The following is a 26,507-nucleotide window of genomic DNA, read 5'->3' as shown; positions in this document are numbered from 1 at the left end:
ACATGTGTATCATCAAAATTAGGGGTGTTCATTCGATTAATTCGATAGCCGAATAGACCGAACTATCATTTTCGAATTAACCGAACTTTTTTTTTCTTTAACCGTTAACCGAACCGAATTTTTTAAAAAATATTAACCGAACCGAATAAATTTTGGTTAATTCGGTTAATTTTCGAATTAACCGAAATTTTTTAGAATTTTAGAATTTAATATTTTTTAATTAAAAAAATAATTTACAATTAATTTAAATAATATCTAATTATAAATAATATCTAATTAATTTAATTCAAACATTTTGTATTTAGTTTTGATATTATTTTAATTAATTAATATTGATTTGGGTTTTAAATGGATTTTAAATGGATTGGACCTTTTAATATGATTATATTTAAAGGTTAATTCGGTTAATTCGGTTAATTAACCGATTTCGAACCTAATTAACCGTTAATCGAATTCCAAAAAAATCCTAAACCGTTCCCCGACCGAATTAATTCGGTGGCCGACCGAATTAACCGAACTAATTCGATTCGGTCGGTTAATTCGGTTAAAATTGAATTTTGAACACCCCTAATCAAAATATATGGAACGTATTAATAATAATAAAATGATCTAGTAAGATAAAAAATTAAATTATTTTACAAAATCAAAATTTTGAATATTAGTATTTTAGAACAGAGCAATTAGATTAAAAAGTTTGTTTCACTATGAATCTCTAAAAAATTTGATTTAAAATGATCAATCAATGGATCAGATATTAGTGATTAAAAAAAAATGCATGCAACACACTTTGGGACGCATGAAAAACCGACAACAAACTCTTTCAACCTACAATGGACCAAATTTCATGATTATAACGTGTTTTAAATTCATTGAGAAATTTCAACAAACTCTTAAAAGAACACTATGTTTTATATAATGAACAGCATTTCAATGGTGGAGGGCTTGCCCGATCAACAAACTGGTACTTTATTTCTTCTTTTTCTAGTGATGGGTCTTAGAAATCTTCGTTTTGGAAAGGAGTGAGTGCATCAAAGGAAGTCGACAAACCAGGTGATAAAGAACCAAAGAAGATTATTACTTTACCAATTTGTTCTTTAATTTTCTTCTGCTGTTCGTTCTTTTTTTTTTTTGGTCTGTTATCACGGAATTAATGTGGCAGCATTCTTGGCTTCAGCTTCAAGTTTCTGTCATCATTAATGACACTGAACTGAGTTGATTATGGACTCGATAAGTCTTGAATTGAGCATATAAAAATACATCTTTTTGGTTATGCGCATGGAATGCGCTGGTAATGATAAATTTACAACCATTACTGTTGAAATTCTGAAACACTGTGATTAACCACTGTAAAGCCTCCATCAACCGCCAAGTTTTGCCCACTGATGTAGACCGATTCATCCGAAGCAAGAAACAATACAGCCTCAGCAATATGTTTAGCCTTCAACACAATACCTTTCAAGTTGCTCACAGAACAACAATTAGCCTCTACTTCACTCGGTTCCAGATTGTAAGCTTTACAAGCAAGAGGCGTGGCAACACCGTATGGAGAAACGCAATTCACTCTTATCCCGTAACCCCCTAGCTCGCTACAAGCTCCTCGAACGAGCCCTACGATCGTGTGTTTCGACGTCGTGTAACCGACCGGACCGAGTCCTCCGACACATGATGCTGCACTTGCAGTGCAAATGATTGATCCGCGTGTGTTTTTATCCACCATGGCTCGAGCGGCATGCTTGATCGTGGCCGCGACGCCTCGAACATTCGTGGCCATGACATTGTCGAAGCCGTCGATGTCGAATTCCAAGATTCCGGTCATCGAGCCCATGACACCAGCATTGCTGAAAAAAATGTCTAGTCTCCTCCGCCGTGTAACTCACTGTCTCCTCGACCTGCTTCTCGTCTCTTGCATCGCAAAAGCGGTAACTAACCTTGTCTAGGCCTACCGATGCCACGACTTGATTCCCGAGATCATCCTGGACGTCGGTGATAACAACAAAAGCACCATGTTCAACAAACAACCTCACCGACTCCTCACCGATCCCACTGGCGCCACCGGTGATAATAGCTACCTTACCTTGCAACCTACAAAAAGACATACAACACGGCATATTAGTCTCTATAAACGCATTTGCAGCATTAGAGAAATACATATTATCAACCAGTAGAAAATATTAAAAAAAATATTTAAATTATATAAAATAAATAAATTTTTTATCGAAACGATTATCCCATCAACCTCTTCAGTTCATCTCTATTAACTTACCGTAGCTTTGACATCTGAGTCTGCTCGAACTAATTAATAGGAAACTAACTAATTAATAGGAAACCTTTCGGATTTGTGGTTCTGATCCAGTGAGCTTGTCTATTTATCATCTCAGGAATTGTCATGTATATTTTAGAAATTTCTTTGCAACAGGCAATAGTTTATTGCAGTTAAATTCAACCAAAGTAGCATCTTCACATGATTGCATAAAATATTAAACACCATTGGCTACGAGTCTTTATCTTTGTCATCACAACTGGTTATGGTGGCTAGCAGGCCGCCGGTCAACACAATTTTTAAATATTTTTTAGATAATGACTAAAGATGCTATATAAACATAATTTTCTTTTTCCTACTATGTCAACTCTCGACATTTTCTCTTTGGGAATTTTATGATTATTAGTTTCCTGAAAAAATCCGCTGGAAACAGGGACCTAGTTTGACATTTGCTGCTGTTTTTTTTTTACTCAATACGACGGGTAAATTATTTGATAAAATAAAGTAAGTTAAAATTTATTTTGGAATCTATCGTATTTTCTATCATGTTCATAGAACTAATCACAACGATGTGATAAATTTTAATAAAATATAATTTTTTATTAAAATTATCACATCAAGATAAAAAAATTCGAATAATTTTTTTATTAAAATTATTCATTTTGACGTAACGAGTATGCACAGTAAAAAATTGTCGTAAATCCCAAAGTAAAATTGTTTGTGCCTTATTTTGAAAGAAAAAAAAAATTACTATAACTTCACTGGTATGGCTCTTTAGCTTACCAAACAGCTAAATAGCATTATAAACTTTTATTTGACTCTATTTTTCTCTTCAATGGAATGCATAGAAATGGGTTCCTTAAATTTTACTGGGCTTTTTTTTTCTCTGTTTCTATTGCTAGTTGATTATACCCCCGACGCAGAATTTCATAAAGTTGAGGCGATTATAAGGTGTTCACTGTTTTCTTTCTTAATAATTTTACAGCGCGTGGCATTATGGTTGGTCTGTTAGTTTATAGCATATCTGATTTAATTTGGGTTTCTTTTTGTTTTACGGGATCTTTGAACGGAATAGACCATGGCGAGTTCAGCAGGTTTATTGGGTAAGAGCTACTATAACTTCACTAGTGATGTATGCATAATGCATTCTCATTTGTTTCCAGTTTTTTGTTACTGTCTTTTGAGTTGATAGTACTAAAAGGTGGTGTAATGTGACAATGTATCCTTAAAATTTGCACCTATGGTCTTGATTAGCATACTAGCAGTGATTTTGAGCATTACTTTCTTAAATTGTGTTCAAATTCAACCTCGAATAGGAAGCCTTGTAATGGTACTGAGGCATTATTCTGGCACTCTTCCATGTCAATGCATCGGTTATGCGGGGTAGTCTGGTCAGGTTATAGTGTGCATCGTCACTGTTTCAAAAGATGAGCTGATTATGCTTAATAAGTGTCTAAATGCCTCTTGGTTGGTTGACATCGAAATTGAGGTCTGTTTCACCTCAAGCCCTCCACGTTTACTCAGGAGATATGCTAACCGAATAGTGTCTTGATCTAATATTTAGTTTCTTTTCTTAAAATAGGCTCTTCTTCAAATGGGTATTCGTGGTGTTACGGTCTCTGATGTTCGAGGCTTTGGTTCTCAAAGAGGTTCAACAGAGAGACACGGAGGTAAGCTGTGGTTATATACAAGGGGCTGAAAGTTATACCTTTTGATATTTGAAATTCAACAGATTTTTAGTCCATTTCTCCTCTTTCTTAGACAGACTTCGGTTTGCTGATATCCCCTTTTTTAACTTCATGTTTATTATTAACTAGGCTCGGAATTTTCCGAAGACAAGTTTGTTGCTAAAGTCAAGATGGAGATTGTGGTGAGCAAGGATCAGGTATATACATGCATAATCCAAAGAGTCATTTCTCCTATACATGAATGATTTGGTATTATATTGATATTCGTTTCTAAATGATTATCCTGCCAAAGGTGGAATTCGTGATAGACAAGATAATTGAGGAAGCAAGGACCGGTGAAATTGGTGATGGCAAGATTTTCTGTAAGAACTCACTGCTTACTCTCTGCATCTAATACTGAAGTTCTTTATTTTCTTTCACTGAAATTTATGACTTCGAACTAGCAGGTTAAGTACAAAACCTCTTTGATGAGAAACTTTAGCCTAGTTTTGTTCTTTCGTGAAGGCAAAACGGTCATGCCACCAAACTTATGATATGATATAAGATGTGATGGGTTTATCAGATGATCAAATTCTCCTTTTTTGTTCTGGCATTCAGAAAAAAATTAGAATATTGATCGAATGCTGCTTGCCTAAGTCCAAATGTCAGCTGCATTTTGAATTCTCCCTGTTTATTCTTCTTTTTCTTCTCGTGTCCTAGCCATTAGCCACATATGAATGAATGAAATTGTTAGTAAAAGGGTCCAAATGATCTGATTTTCATGCCTGTAAAGAATTTAAGCTGTTGGTTGTCAATTAATACTGATATCTTTAAACCGCCGATCAAACTTCTGATCATGTTTGCTGCTTCTACAGTGATACCTGTAGCGGATTTTATAAGAGTTCGCACAGGTAATTTTCTGATAACCATTCAGGATTTAATATGAATCATTTCTTCGCTTTAGCAACTACCATATCAAGGATGATGCCTCTTTAAGCAAGTCCTCAGTAACTGTAGACAATTTTTCAGGTGAGCGCGGAGAGAAAGCTGAGAGGATGACCGGAGGCCGTGCTGATATGTCAGCCACTACATTGACCTAAGTTATGATATCAACATCGCTGATTAGCAGAGCATACGCATACTTTAAGCATACTGCCTGCTGCTGCATGTTGCAGCCATAGAGAAGCTTATGTACTGCCGTTGTTGTGTATTAATATTTTCTGATGCTGAAATGAATAATTAGAAGAAACGAATAGTCATGGAGTTTTACTACCTCATCAGAATTCAGCTAATAAAATGGAATTGAATAATTAAGTTATAGTGCCGTTCTTTAGTTCTGGATTAGGTGGGTCAAATTATGGTATTGGTCCCTCTAATAATTCAAACTTGGATTTAGTCTCTTTTTTCTTAAAAAAATTAATTTGACATAGTTTAGGCTTTTTATATAATATTCAATTAGGCCAAATAGTTACACCATTAATCACCCTGTTTAATTTCATGTTAACGTTTGTAATACACAATTTCATGCTAAAATTCAATCAGTATTTTGACTAGAATTTTCAACGATGTTAGTTACTTGGATTAACTGATGTAATAAAAGTAAAGGATCAAATTATGTTAAACTCTCTTAAAGTAATCATTATGCTAAATTATAGGAAATAAATCTCAAACCTGGAACATAATATTAATAATTTGACGAAAAGGGCTGCAGTGAATTGTGAACAAAATTAATTTTTTTGAAAAAACTTACTTGTAAAGATCTCTTAGGTCTCTATATTATCAAAACTAAGCAATTTGTCCCACTAAAGAAGCAATTTAGCCGTACGAATTTGAAAAGTGAGCAATTATTAACATTTTCATAAGTTTTATATAATTTTGATTGATATGATACTAAATTTAATATTTAGTGTTTACATATTATGCTAAATTGGTCCTAATTTTAGAAAACCAAAAAATGTAGCGTTCAACATTTGTATAATTTGTACATTATATGATACTAAATTTAATATTTAGTGTGGGCACGTCCCAGTTAGGTATTTGGGGTCCCTCTGGTTGCGAGGAATCTCTGCTACAAATTGTGATGGCTAGTTGGGAAGATTCTTGGGAGGATCAGGAGCTGACCTTCTAAATGTCTTTCATTTGTTGGTAGATTGCATCTTATCCATGCTGTAATTTTTAGTATACAAAACTTTTGGAGTAGGATGTTTTTGTTACCCTTCATAGTTATTAAGCAGGTTGAAAGGCTTTGCAACTCCTTCTCTAGAAGGGTTCGGAGGTTTCAACTCGAGGTGCTCAGGTTAGCTGGAAAAAGGTTTGTCATCCCAAGTGTGAGGATGGGCTTGGATTGAAGAATGTTTTGGTTTGGAATAGAGCCTGTATGATGCGTTGTTTATGGCTTATTCTTGTTAAAGTTGGTTCTTTGTGGGTGGCTTGGATTGAAGCCTATGTTTTGAAGGGTTATTCGATTTGGCAAGCTCCGATAAGAAATTGTAGCAGCTAGGCTTGAAGGAAGATCTTGAAGCTACGTGATGATTTTTCTCTTGTGGGAGCCTTTGATGGGCAACCCCAAGCTATGAAGGTGTGGGGGGATCTTAGGCATAAGCAGGAGAGAGTTCCTTGGTCTTGCATTATTTGGGGGAGGTTTATCAATCTCCCGTCATTCTTTTATTGTTTGGTTGATAATTTTGGATCGTTTGCCAACGAGGGTCCGGATGATGCGTTGGGGAGGTCATCTTGATCCTGCTTGTGTTCTTTGTGATGGTATGGATGAAACTAGGGACCATTTATTTGCTGAGTGTCTTTTCTCTAGGGGTGTTTGGGGTATGGTTATGCAGGCCTGCCAGGTTAGTGGTTCTTTCTATAGTTGGGGGGGGATATGTTTTGTTGGGTGCAGGAGCGTGGTAGGAGAAAGTCTTTGAGGGCTACTGTTGTTCGGGTGGCTTGGTGTAGCTACCTTTACTACATTTGGCAGGAGAGAAATGGTAGGATCCATGGGGCGCTCCCTAGGCATAAGGAGGGTGTGACTTTGTTGATTAGACGAGCTGTGGCTTCGAGGCTAAAGGGGTGTGTTAAGGTTGTTTCTTCTTCTTTAGCTTTTGCTGCTGATTGGGATTTGGTTTAGTTATTTGTTTTTTCTTTGTTTTTTTTCTTGTTTTGTTTGAGTTTTCTCTGTTTGTTGGCTCTTGGCAATTTTTGTTTTGGTAGGGCTGGCTGGTTATTAGTTTTGTATAGGTTTGTTTGGAACAGTTGTACAGGTAGTTCTTTTGGATGAACATAATCTTCATTTATCCCCAAAAAAAAATAGAGACCAATATGCCCAATTTCAAATTGGGCGGTACCTAAGAGAACTTTTCACCAAAAGTTTACTATTTATTGAAGTTTCTTTTAGGAAAAATATCTCGAGAGGAAATCGACTACCGACCTTTTATTTGCCAAAAGGACAGCGATAAGGTAAGAAGGGAGTCTGGGAACAATAAAAAATGGGCAGACGGCGTTCCGTTAAACTAAGTTTCTGTTTTGGATTTATAAGTAGAATGACCAATCTCCAAATACGCGTAAATTCACTGGAAGACAGCTCCTTCGATTTTGGGAGAGAGGTGTAGATCTTCGCTCCTCTCCTTTGATCGGCTTCGCGTAATAATCGATCTCGTTTCTCTCAGGCAAGTTCTCTCTCTTCTTAAAAACTAAAGAACATTCTCATTTTTCACATAATTTTTCCGATCTGTATTTTTTCTTTTAGAATTATGACTTTAATTTTTGTTTAAATACATTGAGTTTCCAATCCTTTGCGTTGTTTAATCTGCTTGAAGCATTGTGAGTTCTTTGAATTGCGTCGATCTTCGTTTTTCAAATTGATTTCCTGCAGTATTTTATTGTTATATAGATTTCCGTGTGTTGATCTGGAATAATGTAGGTTCTGTTTGGTTTCCGATTGCCACTCGAATCCTATGATAGTTTTCAAATATAGCCGTTGGATCTGCTCCGATCTTGTACACTATAATTATTTTGATGATTTGATTTTCAAATAAATTGATGATATCGGACTGAAAGGTTGATATCGGTGTTTGCAGACGTGAAAAATGGGGCTGTCTTTCGGGAAGTTATTCAGCCGGCTTTTCGCAAAGAAAGAGATGCGCATACTGATGGTTGGACTTGATGCCGCTGGTAAAACAACAATTCTCTACAAGCTTAAGCTGGGAGAGATTGTCACTACCATTCCCACCATAGGTAAGCCGATGTTTCTGCGTTTCGTAGTTCAGCATTAAGCCTTCGTTTGTTTAAAAGATGGCTAATTATGATATATTACTATTATTATCTTGTAGGTTTCAATGTTGAGACTGTGGAATACAAGAACATCAGTTTCACTGTTTGGGATGTTGGTGGCCAGGACAAGGTACCTTGTATTAGTTTTCCTCAATTTTATATTATTAACTGTAAAAAAAATTGTATCAAAAGGTTCTCATCTAGGGCATCTTCCGTTGTATTTTTTTATTATAATAGCCATGGATGGTAATGTGATGGTCTCATAGATTCTATCAACTATATCCTGATAAACTGACTACTTTGTAGTTTCCTGAAATGAGGTGACATGAATTGGATCTTCATTTAGTATGAGGTTGATGCTTAGCAATCAAAATTGTAGCTTCTGTTTTGTTTATTGTAGGTTTTGTTTGATCTTTTAGAATAATTAAAAAGGGGCTTATGGTGTTTGTTTATCTGTTTTAATCAATTGGCTTATTTGCTTTGATTTTCTACATAGATCCGACCATTGTGGAGGCATTACTTCCAAAACACACAAGGACTTATTTTTGTGGTTGATAGCAATGATCGTGATCGTGTGGTTGAAGCTAGAGATGAGTTGCACAGGATGTTGAATGAGGTATCTGAGCAGTGAAGTTTCTTGTTACTGTTCAAAATATTGCTTTTAACACAGTTGTGAGGTTCTTGGATGGAAAGGGGTGGTTCTGCCGACATTTAACATACTATTTTATGTGTGTTGGCAGGATGAGTTGAGGGATGCTGTGCTGCTAGTTTTTGCAAACAAGCAAGATCTTCCAAATGCTATGAATGCTGCTGAGATTACTGACAAGCTTGGTCTGCATTCTCTTCGCCAGCGCCACTGGTAAGAGGAACAGTTCCCCACGTCTCATATCAGACACTCTCAAGTTGTGGTTATTGTATATCATACTCTAGAATACATTTTGCAGGTACATCCAGAGCACGTGCGCCACTTCCGGTGAAGGACTGTATGAGGGGCTGGACTGGCTCTCCAACAACATTGGAAACAAGGTAAGCTCACACACTAATAACCTTGTAGTTAAAACTGAAGTTGACTGATTCTAAGCCTTTGGCTTCTTAAGTTTCTGATATTTTGAACACAATTTGCAGGCATAGACGGCATAATCGGGTTGTCAGTCTCACTAATTCAAGCCCCTTTTTGAGTTATATGGATGTCTACCCCTGTTTTTCTTAAGTGTTTTGGTTTTATATTCTCGCAAAACATTGCTATTTTTTTCTTTTAGTACAAGAAGAATTGTTTTTTCCCTTGTGGTATTATCTTTAGATATTGCTGCCAAAAAAGAAGGTTAGGAGTTAGGACCACACTTTCCTTGGGGAAATTGGTTGTTACCTCGTTTCATTGTTGTAATGTTTTGGTTTATTTGTTCCATGAATGCTTTTTTAAGCATGGTCACCCTTTATAGCTCATTCTTCACTGAGCTAGGTGCATGATGCAAACAGTTTCTTAACCGATTTCGATCATTCCAAGCTCATGCAAGGTTTTGAAGCTAAGTGGGCCTGGCCTGCCCAATTAATGGATTGTTGAACAGAAGATACACAAAGGCGCGGCTAAGATCTGTTTTAAGTTGGTCTTATTCATGCTTAACAATCAATACCCTACAATAAATACACGGAACTAATGCAGTATGCATTTGATCAATGAATTTGCATATTCGTTTCTTAAGATAAAGTTGTACAGGATTTTTCCTAACATAAGCATTTTTTTAATAGCCTAACATAAGCATTTAGATTAAACGAATCAATCTATATATCCTTTAAAACCAATCTTTATTTGTTACTAAAAGAATCTTTCTTCAAAGCATATTTCAGAATTAATCAACAGCTCATAGTAATAAAAATTAATGGTTGAACGTCTAATTGCTTGCAAATTAACAAAGGGTAAATTACATGTTTAGTACCTAAACTATCAATTTTATATGTTTTAGTATCTAAACTTTCAATTAAATCATATCTAGAGTTTAGTTTTTGTTTCATTTTAGTACCCGTTGTTAAAAACTTTAGTTTTTGTTTCATCTTAGCACTTGTTCAAAATTTAACATTAAGTTTTGAAAAAAAAAATGGAAGTTTAAGTACTAAAATGATAGTTTAGGTATTAAATGCATTAAGTTTTTAATGATAGGGTATTTAAATGAAATGAAAACTAAACGATAGGCGTGGTTTTGAAAAAATTTAAAATTTAGGTACTAAAACGGATCAAAATTGATAGTTTAGGTTCTAAGTGTGTAGTTTGCCCATTAATAAATTATTTTGGTACTTTGAAAAACAACATAAAATGAATTTAGGGTTTTTTTATGATTATATAAAATGTACAAATTAGACAAATTGAGAGTAGAATAATTCTAGACAAAAGATAACACAAAATGAGAGTAAGTCCGAATGAATCAACACAACTTTTGTAAAACAATTTTTATTTTTTTAAAAATAACTTGGCCCTTGAAGTTAATCAAAAAATTAATTTAGTTTCTTTACTTCATCATTAATATTGTGAACCATCACGTCAACACTATGAACTATCGTATCAGCAATTTGATTCCGTGACTCTTATTTTATATTATTTTGTAGAATATGTTGTCTACTCTTATCAATAGGAGTTCTCACAACTAATTTAAAAAAATTTGAACAGTTTGACACTTTGACATTCTTATTTCAAAAGCTCTCTCAATATTTTCTTTTGCTCAACTTTGTTCTTGGTCTAATTCCAGTAGCTTTCTACCTTACCAATTATCATATGTCTATATGTTCAGTAGTATATGATCTGCTCTAATATTTCTCTCCACTATACCCCCTACATTCCGTCTAACTTCTTGTTGTTGTTGTTGTTTTTTTTAAAACATTTCTCTCCACTAAAGAATCGTCTACACTACAATTAGAAAGATTGAGTTTTCAAACCCCAATAGAACAGTTTGCAAGGAAAATGTGATGCTTATTATATACATTAAATAACATTTATTTTCTCATCCGATACATTATATAATACTAGTTTGACTTTTTGATGCAGCAGAGTCGTGGTTTAAGAATATAAAACGTTCGTAATTACCGATTTCCACCCTTTGAGGTTTATTGTATAATTACAACTCAAATCCTATACCGTGTATTAATATGATTTTGATATTTCAACATGTTTCTATTTAGTTGAACTCCTCGCAAGAGCATGAAAATTGTCTTAGCTTAACAAATCCAATTTGTCGTCGCTGGGACGAAGCCTGAAGAGGTCAAGACGGCAATCCCCCAAGCGTGTGGAGTAGGCAGCCTTCTTGTACTCGCCCCATGTAAACGGCCTATATAGCCTAGGCTTCTGGGGTGACACAAACTGCGGCAGAGGCGATATGGTTCCGGTAAGAGGCGGGGCTCCGAAGTACATCATCGACATCCGTGAATTCCGAGTCGAGTTCGCCAACGCCCTATGCCTGACACTCACAAATCTGTCGTTCGTTAGAACCTGTCAAATAACCCCAAACACGGTTATAATCAAATTCAAATCAAATCAATTCACATTTTAAAATTTTCAAAAATATCATTTTATGTTTAGCATGCAGGGTGGCATTATTGTAACTATAAAAACTGACCCGCAAGGCATCTCCGATGATCACATAGAATTGAGTCGGGTCAGGAGGAACCGGGATCCAAAACCCATCATGCAAACAGATTTCAAGTCCAGCAATATCGTTGGATCGTAACACGGTGAGGATCTGAGGGTCCGAATGCTCTCCAAATCCTATTTGAACCTCTTTGCAAGCTTTAGAAGATGGGTCCCGATTGTTCACTGCCGGATAATAATTGAACCTCAGGACTGAGTCACTTTGGACGTCTCTGATTTGCCTACTGAAGACGTGCTTATCCGGGATCCATAGACCCTCGGCCACCAGATTAAGAACCTGGCTCGCTAGCTCCTTCACTGCTTCTATATAATCATTCGCAGCACAGCTGCAGAAAGAAAAGAAAATGGCACTGCATCAAACGAATTATCATAATATTTCAATTTATGATCAAGGAATTAAATAATGGTCCGTTACAAGAATAACAACTATTATATAAACATAAAGGTATGGATCGAAAATATTATTAAAAAATCGTAATATCCATAATGATAATAATACCACCGAAAATGCCATATTTAAATCATGCTTATGATTACTCGTTTGAAATGTGTTCATCATACGTGAAATTTTGAGGCTCATTGGAGATGGATTTGGAACGTTCAGCAATGGAGAAAGGATTGGTGTGGAGAAGAAGATACTCGAGTTCACCCTTATCGCCATTGAGTCCGATGTTTTTGAGACCGTAGCCAAAAGGGGTGGCCGGACCCGCCCGCTGCTTAACACCAGCTGGTTTGCCGAAAAATCGAACACCTTCAGCTTCCAGTCTAGATGTTACCTCCCAAGGGATACCATGGTTGATGACCTTAAAGATACCGTACTCCTCGCAAGCTTTGACGATCTGCTCCGTCACTACGGACCTGTCGAGTGAAAGATCGACCACCGGAATCCGAACTGCCTTGGTTTTCTTGGCTCTCATACAAGCCGGCGACGACACCGCAACCATATTTTTTTAGACTAAATCAATAGGAAACTGGAAGATAAAGAATTTAATGAAGTACTCTCAGCTTTTATCATGGCTGGGTAAGAAGGTGCCTACTATTTATACAAGTGAGATAGATTGAAAGACAGCGACATTAATAATAAAAGACCGATTAAGTATCGTACGTGTACCTTTACGTTGTTCCATTAATTTATTTCGTTAACAATAACAAAGTAATACACTTATAAATTTACTTGTAAATTTATTGAGTAACTTGATAATAAAAAAGAATATTATTTTTATTAAAAATCTTAATCTTTTAAATTTAAACAATTATATTTATAGAATATAAGTATATTATGGATTAGTTAGATATATATTATTTCATAATCATAACGTACTGATAAAAGAAACTACCATTCTAGTTTGAGTGTTTGACCTTCAACCGTATGTAAGTACCCAAATTGGCCAATAGGCATATATGGTACGCAAACCAAGATTTTCTAGCCCTAGAATTCAAGCTGGGCCATTCGCAACTAATTGCGTCTTTAATTGACTATTGGGTTGAAATCAAATTTTCTCCAACCGTATTGCGTTTAATTGCAAGTCTAAATATGAACAATCAGGAATAAATTTTGGAAGATCAACCCCATGACTTACACGAAAAGAAGAGTAAAGTCTTAACATTTGAAGTTATTTTCATCGTTGAAGCAAAATAAATAAAAAATATATTTTTTAAAGTAAATTCTTCTGTTTAGCGTATTGACTTATTCATGAAAAAAAAATTATATCAACTTATCAACGTATAGAAGTAAAATATTATAATTTTAATTATATTTAATAAGACTATGAAGGTAAGTAATTGTGGAATATTCTTTTCAATTGAAGTATAAAACTAAAATCATCCGGGCCATCGAATCCATTTAAAAATCAACTGAATGGAATATTCAAATCCCTTATTTGTTTATGGTATTTAGAGCTTTTGTAGTAAACAAATCTCTGCTCAAGGCTAAAGGAGAGTTGGTATTGTATTTAATCTCCATAGTGGCTGTCGTTGTCCATCGAACAACAAGGCCGGCCGGCTTGAAACATTTAGACCAGACAACGAAACTAAACTAAAATAAAATTCATGCGATGCGATGCCATGAACGTGTCATCCTTTCATGTTGTTAACCGGGGGCAAAAAAGAGGCTGGTTCAATAATCTTCCTCATTCTCCACGTGGCGTGTAATAAAACAACAGGCCACATAAGTCTGATTGCCAAGTTTTCACCATAAATAACATTGTTATAGAGTGATGCATGCTTTGAATCCCATTCCTCGTGCCATACTCAAATTTAATGTAATTTTTTTAAATTAATATTTAATGTATAAACAGTATATAATTTTATATATCTAGTAAATTAGTTAATGATCTAAATTATAAAATTTTAAAATTAAATTATATATCATCATCTCATTTACTAATATACACCATCAATACATCAACTGTTAATTCATTTTATTTTTTATATAGACGTTTATAACAGCCATGTTGACGCTGTTGAATTGAACTCATATTAGTCAAGTTTCATTTTTTTTTAAAAAAAAACCCTTATTTATTAAGAATATGTAATATGTAAAATGAGTATTATGTATCTTTTAAAATGATATATTTATTTAAATAAATATTACGGAAACTACATTAATGATAGAAGAATGAAAACTGATTTAAACTTATTGATTACTGCAGAGCCATTTATATGCATAACAAAAGCTACCAAACTCCTTCAAATGTGGATGAAATCTAAACAATAAAGCAAATGGTGAAAATTCAAAAAGTAAAGAGATTAACTGCATGATTATAGGAAAATATCTGTTAATTAATTCTTAATGAAAAAATATAGGATTATTTTTTATTAAGTAGAGATGTATTACATTTCTAAGATAAATATCAAGATTTGGACCCACATAAAGAGAGCTAACATTAATATTCTTAACTACTCGATTAATTAATAGATCATGATAGAATTATTATTTGACGACAATTAGTACAACATGCATGGTATGGTTACGGGTTAGGCTTAAGCAGGTAAATGTGAAAATTATATGAACCTGCCTCAATAATAAACCTTCTTTAATGAAAGTTAGTCCACCCATTTATTTCTTTTGGGAACCACCTGCTTCTTAACTTCCCTTTCATATATATATATAGGGCCGATCCAATGAATTTTAATGTCTTGGGCGAGATAATAATTTTATGCCCCTACACTTGTACCATATAATAGACAAAACATAAATAATTTTTTTAAACAAAAATGTAATAGAAATTATAGTCAAACAATATCAATACTAATTTTTTGAATCTTTGTCGCCTACCCTAAGCCTTCCATCGACCGATCAGGTGTTTTGGGCTAATTTTTTGAGTCAAATATATATATATACACTATAAACTCTAGAAAACTGATGCCCCTCAAACATATTGCCCCAGGTTAAGGCCCATCTGACACATATATTGGGCCAGGCCTCTCTCTCTCTATATATATATAATTACACCTGCAAAGATTATTGAACAATTAATTAATTAGTATATTTGTTTATGTGTGATATTTATGTAAAACCATCCTCATAATGATAATTTCTTATTCAAACGAGTCAAATGTTTGAAAGAAAATCTATTATCACATCTTTCGATCGTCATGGGTAATAAATAATAGAATTTTATAATTGATTTAAATATACATTTAATATTTAAATTAGCCATTTCATTTCAAGTTGATTTTTAAAGAAAATTTTGCTCCTAAATAGATTTTTTTTAATTGGTACCTAAAGATTTTTGCTCTCAACTTGGTATTAAAACTTTAGTTCTAGTCAGCGGCGGATCCAAAAATGTTTTTTAGAATGAGCACACATATATTAACAACATAAATTTTTTAAATAAGACATGTACAAATAAAATTTTAGGGTGAGCACCGTCCATAAAAGAAGTAACTAACATAAGAAAACTCATATTTCAGGGTGGGCACAAAAAAATTCAAGTTGGATACCATCAATAAAATAAATAACTAGTCGAAGAAAATTCGAATTTCAAGATGGGCACGTGCCTACCCTGTCGAATCCGTGGCTCCCCTACTGGTTCTAGCCATTATTTTGATACTTTCATTCACACTGTTAATTTGCGACAACATGGCAACTTTAGATTGTATTATATGTTAATAATGATATTATTATGTGTTTTTAAAAAATTAATTTTATAAAATATATATTAAAAGTACTAAAGCAGAGGATGAAATTAAAGTTTAAGCACCAATTTGAGAGCAAAAATTCTTTAAGTATTAACTTAGGAGAATGTGTCTAATTTATGTACCAGAGCAAAAACATTTAAGATACCAATTTGGAGAAAATGCCTAGTTCATATATCAAATGTACATTTTTTTTATTAAATGCCAAGTGTATATTTAAAATTCTACAATTTAATAATAGAAAATTGTTACGAATACAATTTTCGGTAGAAAAAATATTCCACAGGCAGGATTTTGATGTTGTGATATGAACATTTAGAGTTACAGGTTCTATAGTTTAGGATTAAGGATTTAAAATTTATAGGGATTTAAAGTTTATAGTATAAGGATTATGAGTTAAAAATTAAAATTTTCAATGGTTTAAATATATTAAATGACATTGAAACAAGTAAGGATGGACCAAATGGGGTAGGTGTTAGGCGAGCAACCGTTTCTTTGAAAATTTCAAATTCTTATATATTTTATAAGTTTTTTTTTGTATTTTCTATGAATAATCTATTTTCGTCTCCTAAAATTTTATAAAGTATCATTCCTAAAGTTTTATAAACTCATTCCCCTCATATTTTATTAGTTCAACCTTCTTAAAATTTTAACATATATTACCTTGTAATCTCCTTATATTAATGATAAAAAAGTATGCTTGTGAAATAATTTTGTGCATTAAATAATAACCTTTTAATAATAAAGCAAACAACTATTGTGTTAACGACTCTAGCCGGCAACCAAAAAGGATAGGTAGTCAAAATGCGTCCAATAGGTTCCAAACTGGTCGAAAACATGATCGTCGCCCCCAGGCTTTGTGTAACCAAGATTTGCCTTTGACATTTTCCCTGGCTCTTTCTACATGTCAACTGACAACCATAAATAAAATTACAGACAGTATTTCTTTCGCTGTCGTGGGGATATATATTCAAAGTGAGAGCCAATTGGAATGAGTTGTTAATTATCTGGTATGATTAAGCGGAACACTTTTGAAATGATGACAAACAGGGAGAAAACAAAGAAGACGAAGACAGTGCAGGCATCATATAGCTGTAAAATCTTTGTGAATGTTTGCATACGGAATGAATCTTGGACTTGCAGTCTGCAGACAGTGACCGTTCAAAAAGCCTACTTGCATTGCGTTATATAATAATCATGAGGCAGGTTAGCCTTATTATGTTCAACAGAATCTTCTGCGAATTGTATACACTTTTTGACATCTTTGTCTCGTAATTTTCAATTCCTACAAGTTGGTTAGCTTTTAGGTTTTGTCGTTCAAATATTTGGTATTCGGAATTAGAAAGAAACAATTCCAGCCAAGTGCCAGCACCGCCAAAAGCATCAATAATTGCTGATAATTCAGGAAAATTGATCTTTATGAGGTCAAGAATGAACCCAAAACGGTGTCGTTGCTTCAGTGTTTCCTAGCCTATATAGTGGAATTAAGGGCCGCCAGCCCCTTTGATGTTAGCAGGCTGAAAGACATTGATTCATGAGTTTTAACTTCTAATAAAGTCTTTAAGCTAATAAACGTGAGCCCGACGGGTCTCCCAAACGGTGTCGTTTGCTTCAGTGTTTCCTAGCCTATATAGTGGAATTAAGGGCCGCCAGCCCCTTTGATGTTAGCAGGCTGAAAGACATTGATTCATGAGTTTTAACTTCTAATAAAGTCTTTAAGCTAATAAACGTGAGCCCGACGGGTCTCAACAATCTACCCACATGAAGGTGAAGATCGATCCAGGTAACGAACATAATCCACGTGTAGCCCATCTGCAGAATGCCGGAAGGGGGTCTGCTTTTTAATCTGTGACATAAAACCACATGGTAACAACATCATAATAATGTGTCATGTAAGCATAAAATGAGTATAAACGTGATGCAAAGATTGATATAATATGGTAACACAGGATTGGATCAAAATGTTGTTTTATATAAATCAAAGTGTAATTTTACATATATTTAACTTTATAATTTTTAAAAAATATTTTTATTCCTTTAGGTCTTAAGCTCAAACATTAGAAATATAAAGGTATTAACTTTCAATGTCAAATGTATGAGAATTATCTTTAAGCAAATACTACTTGTACTTACTCCATATTAATAAAAAATGTTTATTATCAAAATAATTGTCCAAAAAATACCTCAATTATCGAATAGGTGCCTAAACTATTTTTTGACCAATCCAGGTGCCTAACGTTACAAACGTTATCATTTTAGGTGCACGAGCCGTTAATGACGTTAATTTTTCCGTTAAGTGACACATGTCATAATATAATGATTTTAAAAATTTTGTTTAAAATTAATAAAAATAAAATTATATATATATTTTTTAAAGAAAAATATAAACATTTTGAAATAACCCCAAAGCTTTAAAAACCTTCATTTTAACCTCTAAACCCATATCGACCTGCGCCATTTGTCGTCGATGAAGCTCCAGCTGATCTCATCTCCCCCCGACAATGAAAACCTCCTTGAAATCGTGACCGATCGATGTTTTATACCCCGCGAACCCTAGGATGAAAATCGCGATCCCACACGATCTTGACGGCCAATCGACGATAACTACGATGACATATGACTTGGAGGATGACAGGGACTATGTCATCGACGGTTGTCGTGGTCGAAAAGGGGGCGGCAACAGATTAAGGATAGGCTTTGGGGATTTTAGGTATTTTGGGTTTTTTTTTATAATTTAAGAAAAATTAGGGTTTTTATAATTATAATAATATTTTTAAAAAATAAATTTCAAAATACTAGATTTTGAAACGTGTCACATAACGGGAGAAATTAACACCGTTGACAGCCCGAGCACCTAAAATAGTAACATTTGTAACGTTGGGCACCTGCATGGATCAAAAAATAGTTTAGACACCTATTCAAGAATTGAGGTATAATTTGGGCACTTATTTTGGTATTAAGCCTAAAGAAAACTTTATAATCCTAAATACATTTTATTATAGGCCACCAAGTTTTAGTAAAATTACACGTATGTTGTCTAATTTTTGAAAAATCATAAATCACTCAATAATCGGTTGTCATAATAAATAACGGACCATTAAAAATGAACCATCTGTCAAGTGTCGTCAGGAATTTTTTGATATTTTTTTATTGGATAAATTACACCATAAATCAACTAATTATTGGTAAGACTACGTACGAGTGATCCAAATTTCAAAAAATATATATATATATATATATATATATATAAATGAATCACTGAATTAACTAGGAAAGAAAACTCATTTTAGGTTTTGGAATTTTAAAAGATCATAATCTCCATTCGACGATTTGAACATTGAAGAGTTTATTTTTTATGAATATCCTGAGACAGGGGCCTTTTGATGATTAACGTAATTGTTACAATCAATTAATTGAGTAATTTTATTGTAATCCTTCAAATTGAACCTTCATTTTTTGATAAAATATTGTTTTAATCTTTAAATCTAATCAAATTTATTGATTTTTTAATCTAAAATTTAAGAGTTAATTAGATATTTTATCTAAAGTTTAAGAGTTAAGTTTATATTTTATTTAAAATTTATGATTCAAATAAACAATTAACACATTTATTAATGTGTTACATCACTAAACTAACAATATTTAACGTGTTTGTGATTAAAACTTTATAAATTAATAATATAAATTTATTTTTAAAAAAAAATTGATGATCAAAAGTGAAGACTTATGAAACGAGAATAAATATTTCGATAGTTCACCCAAGATGTAATGATCCATCTACTCCCTTCAACTATCACAAAGTACAACCCTACAGTTCAGGATTGTTGATTGGTCCACAAAGCAAAGAGAAGAGAGACGGCGTGAAAGAGTTAAAGCTAAAGGCGCTATTAATATTTCGCAAGTAATGCAAGTACTAACACACTGTATACCTGTTTCTACAAACTCATTAACCATGGCCAGGAAACTCGCTTCCCACTCTCCTTTTCTCCCCTTAAATTCGTCACAATCATCGCAGGCTTTCATGGTTGCACTTCATAAGCAACTCCCTTGCTTTCATCTCAACTCCGGGTTTTCTCTACTTTATGGTAAGCAGCTCCGGATTCTTTTTTTTTTTTTTAAGTTTTGTTTTGTTCTGTAAGTTGCCGTCTGGCAATGGTTTTCATAAAGGTTGTTTTACTTTTGGGTTATAGCCTATGGGTATTTGTTTTCATTGTTGACAGTTTTATTATGATATATGGTGGGCTTTGGGTATTAGTTTTTACTTTTAATACTATATATATATATACACGTGTGTGTGTATGTGTTCTATGTGTCTACTTGCTTTTAACATTAAGGATTTCATATTTTCAGGTAAAAATGTGATTTTTCTTTGTTATCAGTTTTTACTTTGATTTTTCTTTGTTAGATATTGTGATGGACCTTAGTGTGTCTCAGTTATTGCTGTTCAATGAAATTTGTTAGGATGGAGGACTTGTTTTTCTCCCTTGCATTGACCTTTGTTAATTGTTAGCTTTGAATTCGTTGAACTGTAATTGACTAATTGGTTTTTTTAAGGCCTTTTGGAAGTCTTTTTAAGAGCTTAGAGTTTTCCCTGCACAGCTTCTGTAGATGGAAACAATGAAGGTTTTTTCCGCTAAGGTGGAGGATGGAAGGGAAGGACAAGACGGTAAGCCATCGGTTGGTCCCGTCTATCGTAACCTACTCGCCAAGCAAGGATACCCTCCACTCGATCCCGATATGTCTACTACATGGACTCTTTTCAGGTAACTTTCCATGTTGCATTTATTTTGATGAATTAGCATACTAGATAAGGAATTTGCATGGACAAAGCCTGTGAGAAGGAAGGCCTTATCTAGTATGTGATTAGACTAATACAATTTAGCTCATAGTTAGCATGCTAGAATCTTGACAACAAGAAGGATATCTTATTCTGCAGTTCATCTGTTGAGAAGTACCCTGGAAACAGGATGCTTGGATGGCGGAAAATCATTGATGGCAAGGTTAAATTTATTTTCACAAGCCGATTTCAGTATTGTGCCAGATTTGTACCAGCTGTTTTGTTTACTTTGTTTAGTTTTTAGGTGGGCCCTTATATCTGGAAAACATATAAGGAAGTTTATGATGAAGTTCTGCATGTCGGTTCCGCATTGCGAGCATCTGGTGCTGAACCAGTAAGCATAAACATGTCAATTTTCTAAGGCCTTGGCAGAAAAGCGGCAAGTTTGCTGTTTATTCTGATCTTTCCTCTTTGTTGTTCTACTCACATATTTGTGGCAGGGATGTCGAGTGGGGATTTATGGAGCAAACTGCCCTCAGTGGATCATGGCGATGGAGGTCTGCTTCCGGATTTTCTATATGAAATGTTTTCCAGAACTTTGAGTAATAGGTTCACTAGTTTATAGAGGTTATTGCATCAAATGCAATAATCTTTCTGAATTCAGTGCTATTGTATCAATGTGATAACATCTTTTCTTCCAATGCTTGTAGGCTTGTGGTGCCCACAGGTTGGCTTGTGTGCCTCTCTATGATACACTCGGTAAATGCCTCTTGAGAAATTTCGTTCTTTTGGAGAAAAATCAGCATTCTTCTTAACAGCATGAGCTTAAGGATCTATCTTCTTGTAACTTTATGCAGGTCCTGGAGCCGTAAATTATATTATAGATCACGCAGAGATTGATTTCGTGTTCGTTCAAGACATAAAAGTAAAAGAAGTAAGGTTTCCGTTTAACCTATGCCTATTGCCATATTTTTCTACGATGTCCGAATCAACATTCTGATGTTACTCATGCCTTTGCAGCTTTTGAATCCAAATTGTAGATCTACTCAACGGTTGAAAGGTGAAAAATGATTAAATAAGCTTAAGGTTTTTGAAACTGCTTGAATCATGTGTACTAAATTTTATTCTGGTGGCAGCAATGGTTTGTTTCACATCGTTGACCGAAGAAGACAATGCTAAGGCATCTCAAATGGGGATTAAGACATACTCGTGGAACGAGTTTCTCCGCACAGTTAGGATCCAATCTTAACGTCTGTACTCTCGAGATTTCGTTGTGATCTTTTTGTTTGAGCCTATTGCTTCAACAGGGCAAGGAAAATCCTCAGGAGATTTCAGCACCTCAACCGTTTGACATTTGCACCATAATGTATACTAGTGGCACCAGTGGCGATCCTAAAGGTGTTGTGTTAACTCATGAAACAATTGCAACATTTGTAAACGGGGTCGATATTTTCATGGATCAATTTGAGGACAAGGTATATATAATGCTTGAACTCGATATATACTATCTCTTCAAAATGGGATCTTCTCCATATAGACAATTAGTTTGGGACCGATTTCAAGTGTGCATTCGTATAAGTATAATGTCAGTTCACCTTCCTCATACGTACTTTGTTACGCAGATGACAGTGGATGATGTGTATCTGTCCTTCCTCCCCCTTGCTCATAGCCTTGACCGCACAATCGAGGAATACTTTTTCCATAGAGGAGCATCAGTTGGCTACTACCACGGGGTTTGCTGCTGGAACCCTCTTTCATAATTTTTGTTCGCAACTTAATCATAACTTAAATATAAAAGATATGTTTATACAGAACTTGAAGGAACTCAGGGATGACATAATGGAGTTAAAACCGACATTTTTAGCTGGTGTACCCCGAGTTTATGATATGATTCATGAAGGCAAGTCATTGAAAAATCTTTATCTCTGATTTATTTTGAGTGACAATGGTTCCCTCATCGAAGTTTATGTGTTTCAGGTATTCAAAAAGCACTACAAGAACTCAATCCATTGAGGAAGTGGATTTTTGACGCCCTCTATAAACAGTAAGACAATTCTCCCTACAGATAGAGGCACATTCCCTTCGATTTGCAAGGAAAGTGCATACAGAATGACCATGATGCTGATGCATGCTTGTTTTTGTTTACAGCAAACTTTCATGGATGGATCGAGGGTATAAGCATAAATATGCATCACCGTTAGCTGATTTGTTGGCCTTCAGGAAGGTAGTTTCTTGGTGTACTCTAAAAACTTCTGAACTAAAAATTTGGCCAAAACCAGCCGAATCCTTCCCGTGTTATCGTCTCCAGAGGTGAAAAGTGTGTTCTAATGTGTTATCATCTCTTTTCGATTTCTACAAGGTCAAAGCTAAGTTAGGTGGACGCCTTCGGTTGTTACTATCTGGAGGCGCACCATTGAGCTCTGAAGTGGAGGAGTTCCTGCGGGTCACTTCTTGTTGCTTTGTTGTCCAAGGATATGGTAAATTCCTGTCTGTTGAAGTACGGAAAATTAAGCACACATTATCTATTTCCTTTTAAGTTCCTGCAGGTCACTTGTCGTACAGCTTTTGTGCATGTTAAATAATTTATCTTGTGTTTTTTTATAGGATTGACTGAAACTTGTGGAGCATGCACTATTGGTTTTCCGGACGAGATGTGCTTTGTTGGTGCTGTCGGATCCCCAGCTGTGTACAACGAGCTGCGTTTAGAGGAGGTTCCGGACATGGGTTACGATCCACTGGGAAATCCTCCCTGTGGTGAGGTATGCGTGAGAGGAAAGACTATTTTCTCAGAGTACTATAAAAACCCTGAACTGACGAGAGAATCTTTCAAGGATGGATGGTTTCATACAGGTTAGGATGTTCGGTTTTGGGTCAAACTCTCAAACTGATCTTTTAATCACCATTTTTGCATTCTAATTCCATCGTGGTCGACACTTGCAGGAGACATAGGGCAAATGCTTCCTAATGGAGTTGTTAAGATCATCGACAGGAAGAAAAATCTTATTAAGCTCTCCCAGGGAGAGTATGTGGCGCTAGAGCACTTGGAAAACGTTTATGGAGTAACTCCGATCGTCGACGATGTGAGCATCTCCTTTCATTAGCTTCTTTACTGATTTCCCAACAAAGAAATGTAATCTAAGTCCATTTAAAAACCTTCATTAGGTATGGGTCTATGGAAACAGCTTCAAATCAATGCTGGTTTCCATAGTTGTGCTACATGAAGAAAATGCTAAAAAGTGGGCCGATTTAAGTGGTTACACTGCTTCCCTCTCCGAGCTCTGTTCCCTGAGTAAGCTTCAGTATCATGTCCTCTCGAGCTGAAATCCACAGCCGAGAAAAACAAGGTAACGTTTACTTTTAAGTTCAATCTGCAACTTCATTTACATGTTCGTTTATTTACTCGTCTTCTGGATCTTTTGAAAACCAGATGAGAGGTTTCGAGTACATCAAAGGAGTGATCTTGGAAGCTCAGCCTTTCGACATGGAACGAGATCTGGTGACTGCAACATTGAAGAAGAAAAGAAACAATCTGCTCAAATATTATCAGGTAATCTGCATGTAACGAATTTTAGACATCACTTGCATATATGCTTCTGGTTCAAGTTATCTGGAAACTGACTCGAGTTATTTTGCATGATGTTTGAACAGGCTGAAATCGATGCACTTTACCGGAACTTGGCTGCAAAAATATGAAAAGTTGAAGTAACGTGTTTGTGTGTGCTGGATACCGCTGTTACTTTTATCCTATAAATGTAACTTTGCTTTAAGTGGAAAATGGCGTTTGCAGTGTTGAATGCCTATGCGCAATGTATAAAATTTGTGATAATTAATGAAATTAATGTTTATGTACTCCTGAAGAAACGTAATATTCACTCGTATTCATTCATCCATATTGTGAGTGTAACATAATCTGATGATATTTATATGTTTGTGAAGACCTTAACCTCCTTTGAGAAGCTTGTGACCAATTCTGTACAAAGCATGCGTATTTATAAATGCAAACCTAACCTGATCTACGTCTAGAAACCAGAAGTCTATCCAAGGACAGATACATGATTTTATTTTGGTAACGAACTTATAATATTATAAAAGGGATGAACTTATAAATTTAAGGAGAGTGACAAATATCTAAAATATATGAGAATTTAAATTTTTTAAAGAGGATTGTCGTCCCACCTGGTTTATCCCCGAGTCCGTCTGATTGAAGCACTCATCAATCATCATCACTCTGTCTCAATTTATGGGATGGCAAGGGCTTTCAGACCAGGTTTCCCATAGAAGCTTAGTGGGAACCATGCCTTGGCCATGGAACGAACATCAAATTTCTTTCGACAACTCGGCCCATACCCATTCTGGAGTTTAAACAGAGTTCCTTCGATTTCGATCCCTACGAAAATTACATTCGGGTCACTTGCAAAGCTCTTGATGGACGGAGGCATGTCGTTCATATAAAGGAGTTGGGTGTCGACGCAGTTGTAAGGTGGCAATTAGGGTCGGTCCTAACATTTTAAGGGTCCTAGGCAAAATAAGAGATAAGGGCCCTTAAAACAAATAACTTAAAATTCAAGAATAAATTTCGGTTAACGTCTAACAGATTTTTTCATTAAAAATTATACGAGTAGATTCTATTTCATTAACCAACATTATTTTACCAAATATATAAAGAGACATCACAATTTTTCACTCAATTTTCTCCTATTATGTCTTCAATCATCTCTTAGAATCGTTTCTCTCAATTGAAAATTGACGTCTCTTACCTACAAAACAACATACACAAATTCTCATAAGAAACGGTTTCTTCTAGCATTTTGAGATGCAAAGTCATTGATAATAACATCAACATCAATGTTTCCTATCATCTCCTTCTCAATAACTAATGTTGCTAAACCATTCAATCTTTCTTGTGACATTGATGACCTCAAGTACGTTTTTATTAATTTAAGCTTCGAGAAACTTCTTTCGGTTGAAGCTTCGAGAAACTTCTTTCGGCTGAAGCTACGGTCACAGGCATAGTTAATAAAATTCGATAAGCAATTGAAGCATTTGAATAACAATCTGCAGATTTGAAAAACTTAAGAATTTCAGTGGCAGATAACAATTGTGTCAGCAAAGTCATTTGTAAGACTTTCAATTCAGAGAAAATATCATCTAAATCAACATCCGATTAATTGCCATGAGAAAAGGTAGAATGAAAATGAGCACAACATTCTTTCAACTCATTATCATCTAATGACTTTAACTTATTTGAATCATATAAAAATCCAAAAATACTTTCAGATGTCTTCAATTGCTCAAATCTATGCTTCGAAAAAGTAATTGCCATATCTACCACAACCAAAAAATAATTGACTCTAAATGACTCATCAGGCGATTCAACTTCGTTATCCTCATTATTCTCTCCAAAAAAATTCTTCCTAATCACACGACGTTTTGTGGGAAAGATAGGCTCCACATCCATTTCAAGTGCAAGACTTTTAGCTACGTTCATACTAGTTGTAAAGCCTTCATCTCTATATTTTTCAAAGTATGACATCACACCTAATTGCCTTATGGTAGTATCAATGTACATAGACTTAGATTGTAATTTCTTGTTTACCATATTAACATAAAATAAAATGACATGCCAAATCACAACACCAAGCAAAAACTCAAAACTTGAGAGTGCATTCACCAAACTTTCAGCTTCACTTTTTGACTTTGCATCATTTTCACAAGATTCATATAATTCACACAAATCCAATCTTATTTGGGGACATTGAAATCTAA

At 34.7% G+C, this 26,507-nt stretch overlaps 4 protein-coding genes and 2 pseudogenes across 4 annotated transcripts; 4 read left to right on the top strand and 2 right to left on the bottom strand.

Moving 5' to 3' along the window:
- Nucleotides 1-1,309: 1,309 nt before the first annotated feature.
- Nucleotides 1,310-2,096, bottom strand: LOC120186310 (annotated as a pseudogene).
- A 1,028-nt stretch (nucleotides 2,097-3,124) lies between these two features.
- Nucleotides 3,125-5,216, top strand: LOC120186306 (nitrogen regulatory protein P-II homolog). Its single transcript, XM_039190288.1, has 7 exons — nucleotides 3,125-3,211; nucleotides 3,336-3,363; nucleotides 3,843-3,930; nucleotides 4,078-4,145; nucleotides 4,241-4,310; nucleotides 4,803-4,838; nucleotides 4,957-5,216. Exons 3-7 carry the CDS (start codon nucleotides 3,855-3,857, stop codon nucleotides 5,025-5,027), a joined length of 321 nt encoding a protein of 106 aa, XP_039046219.1. The 5' UTR covers nucleotides 3,125-3,211; nucleotides 3,336-3,363; nucleotides 3,843-3,854; the 3' UTR covers nucleotides 5,028-5,216.
- Nucleotides 5,217-6,641: 1,425 nt separating this feature from the next.
- On the top strand, nucleotides 6,642-7,048 carry LOC120186309. Its single transcript, XM_039190291.1, has 2 exons — nucleotides 6,642-6,770; nucleotides 6,821-7,048. The coding sequence occupies exons 1-2, from the start codon at nucleotides 6,642-6,644 to the stop codon at nucleotides 7,046-7,048; spliced, it is 357 nt and encodes a 118-aa protein (XP_039046222.1).
- A 389-nt stretch (nucleotides 7,049-7,437) lies between these two features.
- Nucleotides 7,438-9,567, top strand: LOC120186305 (ADP-ribosylation factor 1-like). Its single transcript, XM_039190287.1, has 7 exons — nucleotides 7,438-7,586; nucleotides 7,998-8,154; nucleotides 8,250-8,320; nucleotides 8,687-8,806; nucleotides 8,931-9,049; nucleotides 9,135-9,216; nucleotides 9,316-9,567. The coding sequence occupies exons 2-7, from the start codon at nucleotides 8,007-8,009 to the stop codon at nucleotides 9,319-9,321; spliced, it is 546 nt and encodes a 181-aa protein (XP_039046218.1). The 5' UTR covers nucleotides 7,438-7,586; nucleotides 7,998-8,006; the 3' UTR covers nucleotides 9,322-9,567.
- A 1,672-nt stretch (nucleotides 9,568-11,239) lies between these two features.
- Nucleotides 11,240-12,823, bottom strand: LOC120186304 (gibberellin 2-beta-dioxygenase 2-like). Its single transcript, XM_039190285.1, has 3 exons — nucleotides 12,386-12,823; nucleotides 11,793-12,150; nucleotides 11,240-11,665 (listed from the first exon to the last, which is right to left on the bottom strand). Exons 1-3 carry the CDS (start codon nucleotides 12,766-12,768, stop codon nucleotides 11,390-11,392), a joined length of 1,017 nt encoding a protein of 338 aa, XP_039046216.1. The 5' UTR covers nucleotides 12,769-12,823; the 3' UTR covers nucleotides 11,240-11,389.
- Nucleotides 12,824-20,546: 7,723 nt separating this feature from the next.
- LOC120186296 lies at nucleotides 20,547-24,511 on the top strand (annotated as a pseudogene).
- The last annotated feature ends 1,996 nt before the right edge of the window (nucleotides 24,512-26,507 follow it).

The sequence above is a fragment of the Hibiscus syriacus genome, unplaced genomic scaffold, assembly GCF_006381635.1.
Source record: "Hibiscus syriacus cultivar Baekdansim isolate YM2019G1 unplaced genomic scaffold, ASM638163v2 tig00113337_pilon, whole genome shotgun sequence".
In the NCBI taxonomy this organism is placed as follows: domain Eukaryota; kingdom Viridiplantae; phylum Streptophyta; class Magnoliopsida; order Malvales; family Malvaceae; genus Hibiscus; species Hibiscus syriacus.
Note: the sequence above shows the minus strand (reverse complement) of the source record. Positions and strands in the feature narration are given on the sequence as shown.

What these genes read in the sequence shown, in the direction of transcription:
- LOC120186306 (XM_039190288.1), top strand. Translation starts at nt 3,855, where the DNA reads ATGGGTATTCGTGGTGTTACGGTCTCTGATGTTCGAGGCTTTGGTTCT. An exon ending in TTGTGGTGAGCAAGGATCAG is followed by an intron (nt 4,146 to 4,240) that starts GTATATACATGC and finishes ATCCTGCCAAAG; the next exon opens with GTGGAATTCGTGATAGACAA. An exon ending in TTTTATAAGAGTTCGCACAG is followed by an intron (nt 4,839 to 4,956) that starts GTAATTTTCTGA and finishes ACAATTTTTCAG; the next exon opens with GTGAGCGCGGAGAGAAAGCT.
- LOC120186309 (XM_039190291.1), top strand. Translation starts at nt 6,642, where the DNA reads ATGCGTTGGGGAGGTCATCTTGATCCTGCTTGTGTTCTTTGTGATGGT. An exon ending in TGGTTATGCAGGCCTGCCAG is followed by an intron (nt 6,771 to 6,820) that starts GTTAGTGGTTCT and finishes TGTTGGGTGCAG; the next exon opens with GAGCGTGGTAGGAGAAAGTC.
- LOC120186305 (XM_039190287.1), top strand. Translation starts at nt 8,007, where the DNA reads ATGGGGCTGTCTTTCGGGAAGTTATTCAGCCGGCTTTTCGCAAAGAAA. An exon ending in CACTACCATTCCCACCATAG is followed by an intron (nt 8,155 to 8,249) that starts GTAAGCCGATGT and finishes ATTATCTTGTAG; the next exon opens with GTTTCAATGTTGAGACTGTG. An exon ending in TGCACAGGATGTTGAATGAG is followed by an intron (nt 8,807 to 8,930) that starts GTATCTGAGCAG and finishes GTGTGTTGGCAG; the next exon opens with GATGAGTTGAGGGATGCTGT.
- LOC120186304 (XM_039190285.1), bottom strand. Translation starts at nt 12,768, where the DNA reads ATGGTTGCGGTGTCGTCGCCGGCTTGTATGAGAGCCAAGAAAACCAAG. An exon ending in AATGAGCCTCAAAATTTCAC is followed by an intron (nt 12,151 to 12,385) that starts GTATGATGAACA and finishes TTCTTTCTGCAG; the next exon opens with CTGTGCTGCGAATGATTATA. An exon ending in TCATCGGAGATGCCTTGCGG is followed by an intron (nt 11,666 to 11,792) that starts GTCAGTTTTTAT and finishes GTTATTTGACAG; the next exon opens with GTTCTAACGAACGACAGATT.